Source organism: Osmia lignaria, chromosome 15 (assembly GCF_051020975.1).
Source record: "Osmia lignaria lignaria isolate PbOS001 chromosome 15, iyOsmLign1, whole genome shotgun sequence".
Classification (NCBI taxonomy): Eukaryota; Metazoa; Arthropoda; class Insecta; order Hymenoptera; family Megachilidae; genus Osmia; species Osmia lignaria.
Window position 1 is genome coordinate 3617083 of NC_135046.1, and position 14408 is coordinate 3631490.

At 34.5% G+C, this 14408-nt stretch overlaps 4 protein-coding genes and 1 pseudogene across 6 annotated transcripts; 4 read left to right on the forward strand and 1 right to left on the reverse strand.

Annotated features, from left to right (window-relative positions):
- Positions 1-818: 818 nt before the first annotated feature.
- On the reverse strand, positions 819-1824 carry LOC117611999 (protein lethal(2)essential for life-like). Its single transcript, XM_034340583.2, has 2 exons — positions 1382-1824; positions 819-1258 (listed from the first exon to the last, which is right to left on the reverse strand). Exons 1-2 carry the CDS (start codon positions 1710-1712, stop codon positions 990-992), a joined length of 600 nt encoding a protein of 199 aa, XP_034196474.2. The 5' UTR covers positions 1713-1824; the 3' UTR covers positions 819-989.
- A 3371-nt stretch (positions 1825-5195) lies between these two features.
- On the forward strand, positions 5196-6341 carry LOC117611997 (protein lethal(2)essential for life). The gene has a single exon (XM_034340578.2). The coding sequence runs from the start codon at positions 5472-5474 to the stop codon at positions 6126-6128; it is 657 nt and encodes a 218-aa protein (XP_034196469.1). The 5' UTR covers positions 5196-5471; the 3' UTR covers positions 6129-6341.
- A 1126-nt stretch (positions 6342-7467) lies between these two features.
- Positions 7468-8334, forward strand: LOC117611998 (protein lethal(2)essential for life-like). Of its 3 annotated transcripts, XM_034340581.2 has the most exons (3): positions 7468-7590; positions 7661-7825; positions 7889-8334. In XM_034340581.2, the coding sequence occupies exons 2-3, from the start codon at positions 7678-7680 to the stop codon at positions 8281-8283; spliced, it is 543 nt and encodes a 180-aa protein (XP_034196472.1). In that variant the 5' UTR covers positions 7468-7590; positions 7661-7677; the 3' UTR covers positions 8284-8334. The 3 variants fall into 3 exon arrangements, with proteins under 3 accessions (XP_034196472.1, XP_034196470.1, XP_034196471.1); XM_034340579.2 differs by having other exon boundaries at positions 7661-8334; XM_034340580.2 differs by having other exon boundaries at positions 7483-7570; positions 7661-8334.
- Positions 8335-10184: 1850 nt separating this feature from the next.
- On the forward strand, positions 10185-11199 carry LOC117611996 (protein lethal(2)essential for life). The gene has a single exon (XM_034340577.2). The coding sequence runs from the start codon at positions 10389-10391 to the stop codon at positions 11073-11075; it is 687 nt and encodes a 228-aa protein (XP_034196468.2). The 5' UTR covers positions 10185-10388; the 3' UTR covers positions 11076-11199.
- A 2275-nt stretch (positions 11200-13474) lies between these two features.
- LOC117612019 (protein lethal(2)essential for life pseudogene) lies at positions 13475-14376 on the forward strand (annotated as a pseudogene).
- Positions 14377-14408: the final 32 nt, after the last annotated feature.

Below are 14408 nucleotides of genomic sequence, written 5' to 3' on the forward strand. Positions count from 1 at the left end.
TCCATACTTTAGCGATAAAAACATAGTTCTTTAAATTTTGTTTTCAAACTTGTTTTTTTCATTTTAAACACAGGTTTAGTCCTTTGTACTGTATCCAAGGGTAAATTAACTTAGCATTACACGAACGTTAGTGTATTTCGAAATTTTGTAGGATTCAAATATTTTTCATTTGCTTCCTGAGATTATATCATTCCTATAGAATAGTTGAGTTGTAATTTGCAGTTATTAGTTCATGGAATTGCACATTATGACTAACCTTGACGCGATACGAATAGATTGCGATTTTATCTCTGTAAAAATTGCCTGATAATAGTATGGTTTAAATTATGCGTTGAGAAATCTAATCATCAGTACGGAAATCAATGTATTTTTCAAATTGCAAAGGGTTTTGGTGAGAAGATCCACAGCAGCCGGCGTAATTCATTATGGATCCTCTTCTATCTCAAAGACAATCTATAAAATATTCAAACATATGTAATTATCGATAATAGAAAACATTATTTTCACAATATACATATTTTATTTAACCTTAATGTGACAACTGACATCATACATCCAAGAGACACCTGAGATTTGTTTATTGCTTTAATTCCTTGTATTCTATAAAATGAAGAAACATTTTGGCATTGAACTTTGATAAAAACTTCAAATTATTGACACAAAATCTTTAAGTTTCGTAATTCAATTTTCTTTTAATCAGAACCGAAAATTTGGGTTTCTTACATCTCAAAGATATACTATTTAAGTATGTTGTCAGCGATTTCGAAGCTCTCGATCTAAAAATTATTGAGTCATAAAAGGTTATATAACAGTAGACAAATATCCTTTCTACGACGTATTTTATTTAATTCGTACAAATTCATTGTTCAAAACTTAAAAATATAAAAATTATCCATAGACGTGCACTATGTCTACATACACTATAAAAGAACACGAGAAAAACAGGTGAAAATACTAAATTACATAAATAAGACGCACACAACTAATTTCTATGCGCTTTGTTTTAATTTCTGAGGTTCTTGCTGTTCCTGTTCCTGTTCCTGTTCCTCTGACAATTTCCCTGTTTTCTCTATTTTGATAATTTTCTCTTTTTTATTTTCAATGGCTTCTGGTTTCCTTGGTGCTACTATCGTTAAAACACCATCCGAAGACAAACTACTCGTTGCCTTTTCAGGATCGCATTGTTCCGGTACCAGGTACTTCCTCACGAAGTGCCTCGAAATCATACCGTGATCATCTTGCTTCTCTTCGTGTCTTCCTATAAAAGAAATACAATAAAAATCAGTCTTCCATTCTACATACACGATATTTACAAAAAAAAACCACGCGTAATTACAATAATCTTGTTACAATCTTTATTTTAAAATGTTTTATTACTTACCTTCTACGACAATATAATTGTCAACAACCTTCACGTTAACCTCTTCGGGTTTGAACTGTTGCACGTCGAGTATTATTCGAAATTTGTCTTTGTCGTCTTTTAATACCGACCATCCAGCAGCCTTTTCTTCACGTTCCAATTCTAACAAAGGTTGGAACGCATAGGAATACGGGAACATACGAAACGGCGACGATCTCTCGAAGAAGGACTCGATGAACTGATCCGGTCGCAACTGTCTACCAAAATGTTGATTAACCAACCGATGTGGTCGTTCCAAAGTCTCCCACCAGTGAGAGAATAATTTTGGAATCAACATCGTTCCTCGTCTCATTTTGTTTGGTTTCTTTTTCTTTCAAAAATCCTTAAAAGCACGGGTTTGCCGGCAAGAACACGCAGACGATGTACACGCCTCGCCTATTCTCTGTATACTGGCGCGCGGCCGGCAATGCAATTTCTATATATAGTACACGGAAACTTCGATCACGCGCATTCTCGAATTGTCGCTTTTAGTTTCTTGAATGATCTAGAATGCTCTAAAAGTCCTCCAGAATTTTCTGATGAATATACGTACATATATATAAATATCATTGAATATAATTATTGATTATATAACAGAAGAGAGGGAAATTTGAAATTTTTACCGCCGCGCATTTTCTGCCAATATACGTTCCTTTTTATACCTCACGGAAATCTATTCAGATTTTAGAAGTATATTTAAATAAATAATTTCTATGAAATTGCAAAATTATATCAGCCTAATTACTAGCTAAAAACTAACAATGTTTTTTGGAAATAGAAATATTATATAATAGAATTTAACACATCACATATAAAAATTTATTATGCACTGACAATTTTTTATACAGTAGAGTAAAAATTGTGTATAGATGGTATAATATGTATAAAACTACTATTACAGTATAATTATAATTGTAAATAATTATTGTTAATAATTGTTAATAATTATAATTAACAATATATGTTAATTTTTGTATAATTTCAAGGTGTCGTACGTTCAATACTGTCTGAGCCTTGTATCGACGTTTTCGTTGCTTCGTGCAACGTCTGACAAACGTTTGTATCCAGCAGCGTTTCGTTTCTCCTACGTTTACTATATTTACTAATACATTTGTTTTGGCTGTTCTGATAATTAACGATAACGCTGAAACTTTCAAGTCGTACATTATATTAGCATTATCTGAGAAATTCATGACGCGTACCGATAAAATAATTGCTTTATTCATTTATTGAATCATAATTTATCGTTTTCTGATAACAAGTTATGTCAAATGAGGTACAATAACACCATAATACAAAACAGCACAGGGAAACAATAATTTTTTTTAATTTTCTAAACTTCTGAGACATTTATCATAATTATTTATGTTTTATTTTAATTGATTGAATAAATGATTCTTTAATAAATATTAACAACGTTCTGGTGTAGTTAATGGGCTGGAAGAAATGGACAATGGTTTCTGCGTGTTTATCCCGAATCAAAACTGCATATAATGACGGATGGTCCTCCATGCTGGACGACACGTAATCGCTAAAAGGGTACAGACAATGCCAAATGTAAGGATTCTTCCTGATACAGAAACTGCAACAAGTTATCTGCAGTTGATTTAAAACTCTGTCTATCGCAGTGACAGTAATCTGCCTTATGCGACACAATCTCCTCGATTATCCAAATACCGTGTTCCTTCGACTAAAATTAGGTAGCCAATTTTCAAATGGAAGTCTTTCATATCTAAAACTTATAAAATAAAAATCAAAATGAAAAAAAATAAAATTGAATTTAAATTGACGCCATTTCAGCGCTCTTCCCATCAATTGATTAAATGTACCGATAGAAAATTTTAATTTTCTGGGTATGATTCAGATAAAGCGTGGGAAAAATGTAAATGTGTAAAATTTATGAAAGAATGAATTAAAGAAACAGAACACCAACCAATTGCGTTGGTCAGTTCCCAGGTTTCGATTCCCGGGTATTTCGCATTCCGCTTATATCAGACCTGCGAGCCCCTCGTCTGACAATGAGAGGAGAAGGTTATGGGAAGGTTACTACGCATTTCGGCGCTATTCGATATATTTATTTACAGAACAGAGACGACGCCGCATCTGCGACGTAGTAACCCTGAAGGGTAGCCATTCGAGCGATAAAAAATGGAACAATTCACATATCTGTTACGACATAAAATCCTCCAAATGAATTCATATTTTAATGAAAATAATCTTCCACATAATATTATAATACATTGATCTATGCATTTTTTATAGTAATAATACCAGTCTTTTGTTTATATAAAAATTTAACTTATAGTGATAGTACACTGTACTATAATAAACTACATATACCTATCTTCTTTCATTATGTTTTTCATAACAAATTTCACCGGTGCATCTGTTACGCATAAAGCAATACATCACCCACAGATAAGCTTCTATTTTCTACACGATTATCATTAAAAAAATAGTCGCAGAAAGTATGCAAGAAAAATAAACTTATCACGGATTAGAGTTCGTCCCAGAAGATCTGATAGATTGTTGGTATTTGTCTGGGGATGTACATTCCGTTTTTCTTCGTTTATTCGATTGAATGACATGTCATTTGAATAATGTTCGTTTATCTTGTAAAGAAAGGGGGGCTGAGACAACGCCTCGCAATTACATGGCTCTGTTTTGTTTAATTTGGGATGGTCTCTTTTCATTAGGTGCCAGTTGTGTTACGAATGTGAATCAATTCTGTTACCATTGACTTATCTCTACGTGTAAATGATTCACCAACGCGCAGTCGCAAGATACAGAATTGATCCATTTGGAAAAATCGCGAAATTTCAAAAAGGAGAATTTGCTAGAACGTTCGATATTGATAGTTTACATAAGACCCGAGGAATATGAAAGTTTGAAGATGTTGACGATAAACTATAACGCTCAAAGTGTTCTATTCTTATTTAAAAAAAAAAAATACACTTCTTTATAATATAAACAACATAAATGAAACGGTATTGTTTCGGGTTAAATAAAGCTTGGTTCTTATTTATTTATTTTCAGGTCATTGAGGTCGTCTATAATAGGCTACGTTAATTAAAAAATATAATTAAAAGGTAATATACCTGTGGTGTGAAAAAACACTTTCGAAAATTCCAGATTGTAGTAGAATGTTCCATTCTCTTGAGCTGGTAGTCTATATCTATCTTGTAATTTTACAATTTTTTTTATAATAAATGAAAAATGTGAAATATTATATGTTAAATTCTTTAAAATCTTTTTAATTTGAATTAAAATTATAAAATTACTAATGTAAAATTAACAAGTAAGAGGAATGTATCAAAACTGTAACTTAATTGCATTATTTAAATTATTCAAGCGCGAATAATATTAAAACACGTCAATTTGGGCCTCGAATTCGTTTTATAACGCTCTTTTCTAAATACAGAATAACATACCAATAATTTTAGCCATCAGAATATTTATAAATCAAATTTAACAATCGTAAAAACGACCCCGAACCTGAAATAACACAATAAAAGAAACAAGAGTACGATATAAAAATGAAAAACAAGGCACGTGTATAAAATATCAGTTAAAAATAATAACTAAGCCGTTGATAAGATACTTTAATTAATAGTTCAACAATTTTTCAAAGAAAAACAAATTCCAGAAGATTCAATCGGCGTGTGTAGAAGGTGCTCGAAGCGCAAAACATGCGATTCGATTCGAGCAATCGTTAGGAAAATTGGTCGATATTGCAAGGGTTAGAGAAAAACAAGAACGTTAATTATTCCGTCGTTCAATTAGCTACCATGCCTAAATACGTGGAGGCAAAACACGTCGATGATATTTTCGTTTTAGTCCGGTAACTTCTCGAAAGCCATCGATATAGATAATGTCCCACTACACAGAAAGCCAGGCTACATAAATAGCCGTCGGTGAGGGTAAAGCTCCAGTTGCAATCGAGACAGCGAACCAGATATTTTCAAAGCGAATTCTGTGTGTGTTGTTTTTTCAACGTATTCTCTGTGTATTTTATCTGAGTATTCAAGTTAACAAATTTTTCTGAAAAGTGAATAGATTCAACGATCGCAAGATGTCACTTCTACCGTTGTTGTTCTCTGCATGGTGGGCGGATTTGGAACGTCCCCATCGGCTGATGGATCAAAATTTCGGCATGGGGCTCTTCCCTGAACAACTACTCTTCCCCAGCACGATAGATAGGTTCTATCCGGGAAGCAAAGCCACTGATCTTTACTACAGACCATTGAACGAACTCCTCCGTCGGGGTGAGAGTGGTGTATCGACCATAATGGCTGATAAGGACACCTTCAAGGTCATCCTTGATGTCCAGCAATTCAAACCGGAAGAGATTAACGTGAAGCTGGTCGATCGGTTTATTGTCGTGGAGGCGAAACACGAAGAGAAGAGGGACGAGCATGGTTTCATCTCCAGACAGTTCGTCAGGAAATACCTGTTACCAGAACAGGTTGATGAAAACCAACTGGCCTCTAATATATCCTCCGACGGAATTTTGACAATCACAGCGCCGTTGAAGAAGACTGAAGGAAAGCCGAACGAGAGGACGATCAAAATAGAGTTCACCGGGAAACCTGCCATTCGAGGAGAGACGACGACGACAACACCACTAACAACAACAACAACAGGAGAAACTATCACGACCGAGAAACCAGCGACAGAAAATGAAGTGACGGTGGAAGACGCACCTGACGAGAACCCTGAGAAGAAATAAGAGTTGATCTCTTTTTTATTTCTTCTATGGTTCCTATATTTTTTGTATTTTGTACAGACTTCTTGTATAATCTTATTTTATACAGCGTTTTACTGTAATTATTGTTCAAAGAACTGAATAATGTATACTCTATTTAATATATGTAAAAATTGTAAAGTCTTGTTATAAGTACTTTTCTCTGTTTTTTAATAAAAAAAATGCGTTAAAAGTTAACCTTGGTGTATATTAGATCTTGGTCGTTCCCTAACTTTAGTGATAAGGGTAGTTTCGCGGGGTGAAGGTGGCATGAAATTCAAAGATTAATTTTATCGAAGTCCAAATATTAAATTTCTAATGCTTAATTATTACATTCATTGCATTTATTCTGTCTTGTTTTTTGTGTAACAGTAATCATTTTTTTTGTTCGTTCTTTTGGGTTGCTTTTGCAAAAGAACTAGGTTAACTTCCTTTTCTCTCTTTTTATTGCAATCTTACATCAGTTTCATACTTGACGAACCGAATTTGCTACGATGAGATACGCTGACGTGCAATTTAGGCTTCCTTTAGTTAAGAGAAAGTATAAGGGCAGAAGTACGTCCAGTATTTGACTTGTTTACCCATGAATCTTCGCATGGGAAGACAAATGTTCTAGTTAGGCTTTCCTTAAACATTCTTCCCGGATCAAAGACAGCTGGTGAAAGATTCCCCTCCTTACATTTACCTTTACTTTAAACAGCTGAGTTTGTTCTTTTTTATCACTGGCATCATTTTTGTCATCCATGATAAGCCAAGTGAACTTGAAATAATTTTCAATATACCTAACTTATATTAATGAAATTATTTACAGAATTTTAAATATCAGCATCGTTTTGTGGGCTTGATATTAGGTCGTCTGGAACCAGGGTCTTCAAAGCAGCCTTACTTCAACGTAATCGCATTCCAATGCAATTACATTGTGTAACGTTAATATTTGTGTTAATTCACGTCAGTCGTACATCCACGTTATCGATTACGTGTTACGTGCAGATATGAACCTTCTAGAAACTCTCTTTCTAGAAAGCATTCTATTCATTTTTTTATTTTCTGAGCTAACAGACTTATTTTATTCAAATTATATTTACAAAACACAACTAAAATTGATTCAAAATGAATTTTTTATTAATAGATATTGATACCTTTCCCTAAAATATATGAATTTGTAATGGTAGATTAGCAAATGATATCTTTTTATTATTTGATCGAATACTACTCCAAATAACTCTGAAGATAAATAGAAAAAAATGTTAAAAGTCCGAATTTTCTGGTGGATTCAAGAAATTTCCTTTTGCGCCTACTTACATAGTTTTCTAGATGCTCAACCGTTCGATTGGAGCGCCTCCTGTTAAATGCTACGGTCGTGTCTGAAAGCACATCAGTGCATTCAAGGCAGTTGCATTGGCAATAACCGGTGCTTTCTAACAAAAGTTCGTTGTGCCATTTTAAAGTAATAAGATCCACTAAACAGCGTATCAGATCCAACAATCCCAGTAACGAAATCAATTAATCATTTTCAGAACCTTCAGTTATCAAGATGTCTCTTCTACCTTTGCTGTTCTCTAACTGGTGGGAAGAGCTGGAATGTCCCCATCGTGTGATGGATCAAGATTTTGGCATTAACATCAATCCCGAATCTTTGCTACCGAGAGCGATGCAACTACACAGCTTATCTCCACGGGGTGGTAAGGGAATGAAAAAACATCCTATGGCGTATTACAGACCATGGAGTCAACTATTGCATCAAGGTAAAGGTGGTGGTGCATCGACCGTGATCGCCGACAAGGACAGTTACCGGGTGGACCTGGACGTGCAGCAATTCGCGCCAGAAGAGATCAATGTGAAAGTCGTCGACCATTTTGTGATCGTCGAGGGGAAACACGAGGAGAAGCAGGACGAGCATGGCTGGATTTCCAGACAGTTCACGAGACGATACATGGTGCCCGAACAATGCGACATCGACCAGGTATCGTCGAAGCTCTCCTCGGACGGTGTTCTCTCGATCATCGTGCCCCGTAAACCGAAATCAGTTCCTGAAGGCGAGAGAGTAATTAACATCGAGCATACCGGCAAGCCGGCTGTATGCCAGGCCGAGAACGAGGAGAAGAAACCAGAGAATACTGAGTCCGGAACGACTGAGTAAAAATCGAATTCCTCGTAATTCCAACATCTTATAACCTTTCTAATTCTTGCATTATTATACACACACATTTTGTGGCACTTATTGCGAGTATTTATTGGATGTGATATTCCTAAAGGAAACGCCTTCCAAATGTATGCTTAGCTATACATTACTTGTATCCACGTAAGAATGCACCATTATGGTGGATCGACTAATGTTTCTCGAATTTATTCGATACCTATGGTATCATATACTATTTCCTTTAGTTTCACGTTCATATCGAATAAATATTAGTTTGCTTTATGTATTACTTTGTACGTTTCATTACTGATTTTTTTTTTAAATAAATGGATCATAGAATTTAAAACATATTTGTATTTGTTTCTTTTCATAATACCCGATGTACATATCTAGTTTTAGTTAATACGATTCAAATGATTTTGTTTAATAAATTATATGATCTAGATTGTGTAATGTATACATATATAACAATACCTACTGCTAGATGAAATGTAAAAATTCAAATATTATTGCTTATAAAGGAAATAGCAGTTTGTTAATTATAAAAGGAGTATAATTTCATTCACATATATTCGAAAAAATGAAAATATAATAAATATAAGTTTGACTTTCATTACGAGCACAAAATTGATAATTGCTGATTCACTAAAAATATTATACTTCTGATGAATAATTCTAATTTTAAATGTATCTGCTACTTTGTTTACGGATAATAAATTATTTTTATAGTAAGGTTAAATTATATGATAACACTTGATAATTTGCTAAAATTTTTTTTTTAGATAAACCCAGTATCACAGTACAAATTATTTTTTGAAATAAATTGTGATTGTATATATCTGTAAGTTCAATAAATTAATATACAAGTGCAGATTTATAAACATAAATTGACCGTAGAAACAATTATTTAACAAGTATGAAAACCCCTTTATGTATGGATACATGTATTGGTTTAGTGCATTAACCCGCATATGCATGAACGAGAATGAACTCTACCTTGACCTGAACGAGCTATATTCATGCACAATTTATTCATAAGCAACTACTTTGTTTTTTTTAATTAAGAAAGATACGTGTTATACGTTGAGTAACATATTACGTACAGAAATTGTATCAAAAGCATAGTAAATGAATACTGCATGGTCCTGAACATGAAGAAAGACATAACCAGTCTCAGAACCAGATACACCAGATGTAAACCATCGTGAACTAAAGAACTTGTTCCTTTCACGTGTATACGATATAGGGTGTCCCAAGCAGCTGAACCAAATAACAACTTTAAAACGGTAAAAGATAGACAAAAATTTCGCGAGACAAAATTAAATGAAAATATGTATTTATCTATACGTTACTTGAAGCGTATTTTAATTCTCTACAAGAAATTACTATGGTACCTGAGACGAAAATTCATTAATTAAAATTATATCTTAAGAAGAGACTGTCTCTCCTTAAGATATCTTTTTAACCAATTAATTTTTGATTAAAGTATCTTAATACTTTTTTATGGAAAATAAAAATACGCTTCGATTGACATATCGAAAAGTACACAATCCCATTTAAAAAAACTAAATTGACCTTGAAATCTTTGGAACGCCTCCATTTCCGGAGCCGTCACACGCGTCATATGGTGCTCTATTCGACGTCATTTTATCTTTTATCATTTTAGTGTTGTTTGGGAATACGTTAACGGCTATCGTAGGTTATAGCGTGTTCGATGAAACGACTTTGTTTACGTCAAATTGCGCAGGTCTGAGGATACACAGAACTGATCTTTGGTACGAAAAAGACAACTGTATTCAAGGACAATTCTGGTGTTTTCCAGGGTGTTCTCGAACACGAGGCGCTGGTACCCCCACCACCCAACCTAGTGCGCAACGAATCCCTATAAAGCGAACTGCGTTGGTTGTTGGAGGTTGATTCACGTGTGAACGATATAACGGTACGGCTGAATAATCGGTTGCAAAGAAGTTTGCGATTCATACGTATTGCATAATATACTTTTACTCTATAAATAGAGTCACTGCTCTAGTAATCTAATAGTAAACGAGCAAATTCAATTAGAGTTCGTATTACGTGTCTGTGAATTGTCATCAAGAACTGTCCCGATGTCGTTGATACCGATGTTGTTTTCTGACTGGTGGGAAGACCTCGACCGACCTCACCGTCTATGGGATCAACACTTTGGCACCGTATTGGATCCTGGAGATCTTTTGGATTGGGACCCGTTCCTCGACACCGAAGTTCTTCTCTACCGACCACCACCCCCACAGCCTAGAAGAGGAAGAAGACGTTATCATCCATTCTCCAAGGGCAGACGACAAGGACGCGGTGCATCCACTGTCCAGGCTGACAAAGATAAGTTTCAAGTAACTTTGGACGTGTCACAATTTGCACCTGAGGAGATTAACGTTAAAGTAGTAGATCAAAACATTGTAATCGAGGCTAAGCACCCTGAAAAAGAGGACGAACACGGCTGGGTTTCCAGACGGTTCGTCAGAAAGTATATAGTACCATCGCAGTGCGATATCAACCAGGTAGAGTCGCATTTGTCGTCCGATGGTATTTTAACAATTACTGTCCCCAGGAAAGAACCTGTAAAATCTAAACCAGTTGAAAAGATAATTAAGATTCAATACACGGGTAAACCAGCTTTAACCAACTCCTCAGAGACTCAACAAAACGATACGTCCGAGCCACAACAAAACGATGAACAGTCTCAGCAACGAGGACAACAGCAGCAACAGCAGCAGCAATCTCAGCGTGGAAGAAAAGGCACTGTTAAAGCTGCATAAAATTAACATTAATCATCATCCTTCATCATAATTATTCTCACTTTTGTTGTCACTGTAAACATAGTTTATAGTGTTGTAAATGTTGTACAGTATGTGCCAGTACAAACAATACAATAAACTTTTGTATTACTGTTTTGTTTCTAATAAATAAACTATTCTTTTGATTGAAAATAAAAATTGTTTGTTATTCCCCCTTCTAATTTTGTATTCCTTTTATTTTCTCATACTAACATAAAAAGATGATGATAATCAGAATTTGTTATCAAAGTAAAAATGAAAGAAAATTACTATTGCAATTTTAAATGTTTTATTTTTACATGTTTAACAATAGATTATTTTTTTAAGAATCCACAGTATGTAAAAATAAGAAAGAATAGTGACAGAAAGCTAAATGTCAAAATCCCGAGCACGTGACGCTGACCGGATGCCGCCATGCTACCGTACAAACGTGATGTAATCGAATAATGATAAAAAGGAAAAAAGTTTAATAACATTACTGATAACATAGATTATTGAGAAAATTATGTTCAGAAGCATTTGTAATATACTCTACAAAATTACTGTAATAATTTTCATATTATAAATAGTATGACACTATGATTAGTAAATATTAGAATAAGAAATTATCAAAGTCACGAGTACATAGCATGAACTGTCAAAATTTTAAAAGTAAAAGATTTTAATCATATCAATAAGTAGATTATATTAGCCCAATTTGTCCTGTTCCTTATAGTAAACGTACTTCGATTTGCACCTAAAAGTGTCTAGAATTGTTCAGAGTACGTTGACCGATGCGATAAAGCATTTGGGCTTGCAGCCAACCATGAGTAAGCTGACAAACTTGGAAGCGCCGAGAAGGATCTATTTTACGTTCTGCAGAAATAGAACAGTGTGAATGCATTACGTATAAATAGAATTTGCACTTCAGACACGGGTCATAAGCATATGTTTAGTAAATACAGCTGGGTTGGGTTTAAACTTTAAAGGGAGTTACTTGACCTAGCGAGAGGAAAATCAATACTCAATGGCTTCCCTTTGAGAAAGGTCTAGAAAGGGATGTTAGTCAACGACAACCGATACCCGGTCTAAATATGACTTGAACATTCGTGAAAGCGCCAAAAATTCGGTCAAAATGTTATATTACTTTGTTGGCAGTAATTTTTGATGAATTTGTAACATTCTAATTTAATCAATAAAGAAAACAATTAAAAATAAATTATATTTGAATCTATGAAACTTGATGCGTATTTAATTACATTCTCCCATGGCTTTTTTTAAAAATAGTAATAGGATACTTAGAAAGCAATATAAGACAAGAAAATAGTCTGTTGAATAAAGTGATATTTGTATGCAGACTTTCACAAAGATATTTATAAACTCATATGATAATTTTAAGGATTTATATTCCACAACAGTTTTAAATAAATACTGCATTGTTTTTTAAATGGATCGTTTCGACACACTGTCTAGTAATTCATTTTAAAATGCTTCGAGACGTATTTATCTTCGACGTTTAGCAACGTTTTCGTTCGCATAAGTTTTTGTACAGTCCCAGAATTATTAATAAACAAAAATGATGTATCTAATGGGTAAAAAAAATTCTTCGTGGAAGATTCTAGAAAAATACAGAACTTTTTCAAACCGGCACAAATCCGTCAGGGATTAAGTTTTTTTATTCAACTATAGTTATTATAGTGGAATTTAATAATAAAGAAAATTACATTCCATTTTGTGAAAAAAGTGTTAATCATTCTTTATCTTATGAATTGTTTATATCTTTTTCTGATGTAACAGAAATATTTCTGGAAAATCAATAAATGAACATCGCAAACGTATTTCTTACGATTCTTGTCGATGGTATGGACGATAAGCGAAGTAAATGTTTGATAAAATAATCAATTTTCAAAACACAAGATAAATTTAAGTAATTATAAAATTTTTTATATGGAGCAGTATGACTAAGAAATTTGTAAACACATTGACCACAATACGAATCTACGTGTCATAAAAGTTCTAGAAGCGATTTCGTATGAGGAACGTTTCGTGCAGCTAAGCAAAAAATAACAGTAATAAAAAACCCGAATGGTATTTTTTTTCTTGTCAAGAACATTTAAAAATAAAGTGCAGATCTGTCAAAACAAATTCGACGCTTCTAGACGATATGCACTAGCTACGCCTAGTACACAGCGCTTGCGTAGTAAAAACTTTCGCTTGATTTTCAAACTGGTGATAGATAGGTCCAATTATAGGATGCAATTTTAAGATAAAATTGCCGGTGAGTCATGTGCATGCTTGAAAATTTGCTTTGGTTTAAATAAAACAACGAATTTTCTCGAATATGTTTACGGATTTAGAATGTTCGGGATCCTCCACCTATCACCGGCCGGTACGGTATAAATACGCGCGCCACGACAGTCAGCAACAGTGTGTCTCACAAAGCGAAGTGAAGAAGATTTTCTGAGCGAGAAGGCCTAATATCAAAGTGAACTTGCTCTGCGAGTATATAATTCAAAGTTTTCGAGAAGTAATCAGTAAATAAAATAGTAATTCAAGGAAACATGTCTTTGGTACCATTGTTGTTCTCTGACTGGTGGGAGGATTTGAACCGCCCTCACCGACTTTGCGATCAGAACTTCGGTTTGGGCCTGTATCCTGAACAACTGCGAACTCCTTCCATCCTGGACCAGCTGGACCGAAGATTCTTCAGAACCCCTCTGCTCTACTACAGACCATGGGGTGAACTCCTGAGGAACACCGAAGGAGGCGGCACATCCACCGTGCAGGCGGACAAGGATAAATTCCAAGTAATTCTGGATGTACAGCAATTCAAACCTGAGGAAATCAACGTTAAAGTCGCCGACAAATGCGTCGTCGTCGAGGGCAAACACGAGGAGAAGCAGGACGAACACGGTTGGATTTCGAGGCAGTTCGTCAGGAAGTATATGATTCCTGAACAATGCGATATCGACCAGGTGTCGTCTTCTTTGTCTTCTGATGGTGTACTTACGATCACAGCACCTAGAAAAGACAAAGCGATTCAGCAGAACGAGAGAGTCGTCAGCATCGAACAAACCGGTAAACCTGCGCTGAAAGAAGCGGGGGAGAAGGAGAAGAAATAAGCTACTGAATTAAATATTGTATTTAGTTGTAAATTTGAACCTCATACTTTGTGTTCCTGTTTCATAGTCCGCTCTCCTACTTGTTAATACATCATACTTTTCCTCCTGTAATTTTCTTTTTGTACAATAATTTAAGCGTATTGTTTTAAAAATCAATGTTTAAATAAACGTAATTTCTTATATTTTTCTTTTAATAATCCCTACCCTTTTAGCT